General features: G+C 46.5%; 1 protein-coding gene across 1 annotated transcript in view; it reads left to right on the top strand.

Annotated features, from left to right (window-relative positions):
• Nucleotides 1-1,478: 1,478 nt before the first annotated feature.
• The window catches only part of SLC9A2 (solute carrier family 9, subfamily A (NHE2, cation proton antiporter 2), member 2), an 87,525-nt gene continuing 86,101 nt past the window's right edge, over nucleotides 1,479-2,902 (top strand). Inside the window, exon 1 of the mRNA XM_008587064.1 lies at nucleotides 1,479-1,668. Coding sequence (XP_008585286.1) covers nucleotides 1,479-1,668 — 190 coding nt within the window. The remainder of the gene's footprint in view (nucleotides 1,669-2,902) is intronic.

Consider the following 2,902-nt stretch of genomic DNA (forward strand, 5'->3'; position numbering starts at 1 on the left):
TGGTTTTACACTTTCAAATGGTTAAAACCAAATCAAAAGAAGACTGTTTTAGAACATGTAAAATTGTATGAAATTCTAGTTTTCATGTCCAGGAATAAAGTTTCACTGGAACACAGCCACACTCATTCATTTCTGTGTTATCTGTGGCTGTTTTTGCACTACAATGGCAGAGTAAATGTGGCCTGCAAGCTGGAAAGGTTTACTACCCAGCCCTTTTGGAAAAAAAGTTGGCTGACCTCTGGACTACACAGTAGGTTGTACCTGCTGTAAAAAGTTCATGTTCAGCCTTGTAGTATCATCAAAACATTCATTTGACTTCTCTCCTGATAACTGATGTATTTGTCAATACTAATACATTTTTCCACAATAACAGATACATTTTTTGATAATAATAGGTGGGATGATGATCCTGGTAAGCAAATTCCACCTGTTCATTTCCCCTTTAAGAAATACTTTGGGGGAAAAGATGATNCTTTTAGGGATAAGCGTGTCCTTTCAACACGCTGACCCACATGAGAGCACTGGTCAGTGAATGGAAAGAAAATAGCAGGAGGAGGAAATGGAAGCCTCCAGAACAGGCCTCACCCCCCTTTTCCAGCGCGCCTCCAGTGGGTTCCAGGGCTTCCGTGCATTTCTCTAAGTCTGTCATTGGGGAGCAGAAAGCTCTTACCCCCAAATGCGGTGCTTTGACAGGCTGGAATAAAGCAGCAGCCTCAAGGTCTCTCTGACCCTACCCCCCCGTCCCATCCCTCAATCCTCTGACCCTCTCTCTTCCCATCTGCCTAAAATTCAGACCTGCCTAGAAGAAGACAGTCACCTCTGGTCCTTTCCCTTGGTTTTTATTAACATAACTCATATCAGACTCAAAACTAGAGTCTGTCAACACACCTGAACAGACTTTTGTCACAGACCATCGTCTTCTATTTTGGTCCCATTCAGTATTTTGGAGAGAATCTTTTACCAGTCATTGCTCCGCGTGCCAAGGAGACTTTGTCCCAGGCCATTGTATGTTCTCCAGCCACTGAGTCTCCTTAAGAATCGTTTACTCCTGCACCCCATCTCCCCTTTCCCTATGGATGGGGGATATAAGCTTTGTACCCTGTGGGAAAGTGGGAAATGACTCTCTTGTGATCCCCAGTGCATCGTCCCCTCCCAGCATGTTAAAATAATAAAATATCTTATGCCTTTTCTTCATATTAACTCAGTTAATTAGTTGATTTTTCAGAGAACCTTTAGGGTGTTGAGGGTGAGTGTTCCCTTGGCCCCTGCCCTGTTTGCTCTTGCTTTTTTATGTAGAAGAGGGAGAGACAGCTATAATCCAGGGGCACTTGTGACATTGCAGGCACAGTGTCGTTATAGTTCTTAACCTGGCAGGTGCATTTGGCCCTATTTCACAGGTGAGTCAGCGGGGCCTGGGTGTGTTAGTAACCTATCCACACTCACAGGCAGAGAGCGGGAGGGCTGGGTTTCAAGCTGGGATGGCAGTCCTCAGGTGGCGGCCTCGAAGTCCCTTGGCAAGAAACTTTCAGGTTGGGGCTGCGTTCCAGAAAGGAGGTGGTTCCACCTGGATCCCAGGAGACCAGAGCGGCTACTGTGGGCACGCCCTCAGCATACAGGGGAAGTCGTGTGTAGAAGCAGGAGTCAGCATGCGGGGACAGAGACGTGGCTGTCAGGGGCCTTTTTACTTACCTGTTAGCAGCGAAGTCAGCGGGCCGGCAGAGGTCGTGGATAAAGAGCACTGGGGCTGTTGGCCGCCTTTGTTCCCTGCCGATTAGTGGAGCCTGCTGTCGGGCAGGATGAGATAATCACCGCTGGGGAGGTGATCTGAATGCCCAGTATGCAGATGTCCACTTCATTATTTAGAAATTAGTTGTGTAAATCTCTTCAGATTATTACGAGTGTATTGCTGTGGCTCACAGAGTGTTTGATTGTAAAGATAAAGAAGTTATAACAAAGTGCTGTGGTGTCAGTCCTGTTTGTAGGCTCTTAAGAATTTACTTATTAAAACTTCTGTGATTTTAAGTTTCTAAGGGCTTACCCTTTCATTTTAGTATTTTCTTCACATAGCTCAGATAAACTTCCGTCTTCATTCGTGCTGCCGTAGCAATACCACAGACTGGGTAGTTTACAAAGAACAGACATTTATTTCTCACAGTTCTGGAGGCTGGGAAGTCCAAGATCAGGGTGCTGGCATTTGTGGTCTGGTGAGGGCTTTCTTGCTGCGTCCTCACATGGCAGATGGCAGAGGGCCGAGTGAGAGAGGAAGAGCAAGCTAACCCAAGAACGCTGCCAGACGCCTCTTCTGTAAGGCCCTTAATCCCATTAATGAGCATGGAGCCCTCATGGCCTCGTCACCTCTTAAAGGCCCCACCTCTCAATACCACCACGTTGACACACCTGAATTTTGGAGGGAATGCGTTCACACCATAGCATTCTCCTATTCTGCCTTAATTATAGAATGTATTGAATGGCTTCAGGATGACTCACTGCTGCCTTGTAAGTAAGGGCTCTGCCTACGTAAGCCCTGTCAAGTGACCTTACTGTGTGAAGTCACTTTGCACTTCGGCCCCATGTGCTGGCCCCATCCATATTTCCCTCCTTTTCCTGCTATAGTTGTCCGCTAACATATTCTCCTTTAAAGCCACACTGGGCACCACCATTAATTAGGAGATGGATATTTTCCTGCACTTCTTCATTGCCCAGAAGACCCGTCATGCCTCTGTGTGTTTCATGCTTGTCTGTCCTTTAAGCCCTCCCCAGGTATCACCTCCTCCAAATGTCTTCCTCAGCAGATCCCTTCCTCCCTCTCTATTCCCATAACAACTGATTGGGGCTTGATCACACTTTGCCTTGTGTTAGAGTAAGTTGTAAACACATCTGTTTCTTCACTTGATTTGGGACT

This window comes from Galeopterus variegatus, unplaced genomic scaffold, assembly GCF_000696425.1.
Source record: "Galeopterus variegatus unplaced genomic scaffold, G_variegatus-3.0.2 Scaffold4240, whole genome shotgun sequence".
In the NCBI taxonomy this organism is placed as follows: domain Eukaryota; kingdom Metazoa; phylum Chordata; class Mammalia; order Dermoptera; family Cynocephalidae; genus Galeopterus; species Galeopterus variegatus.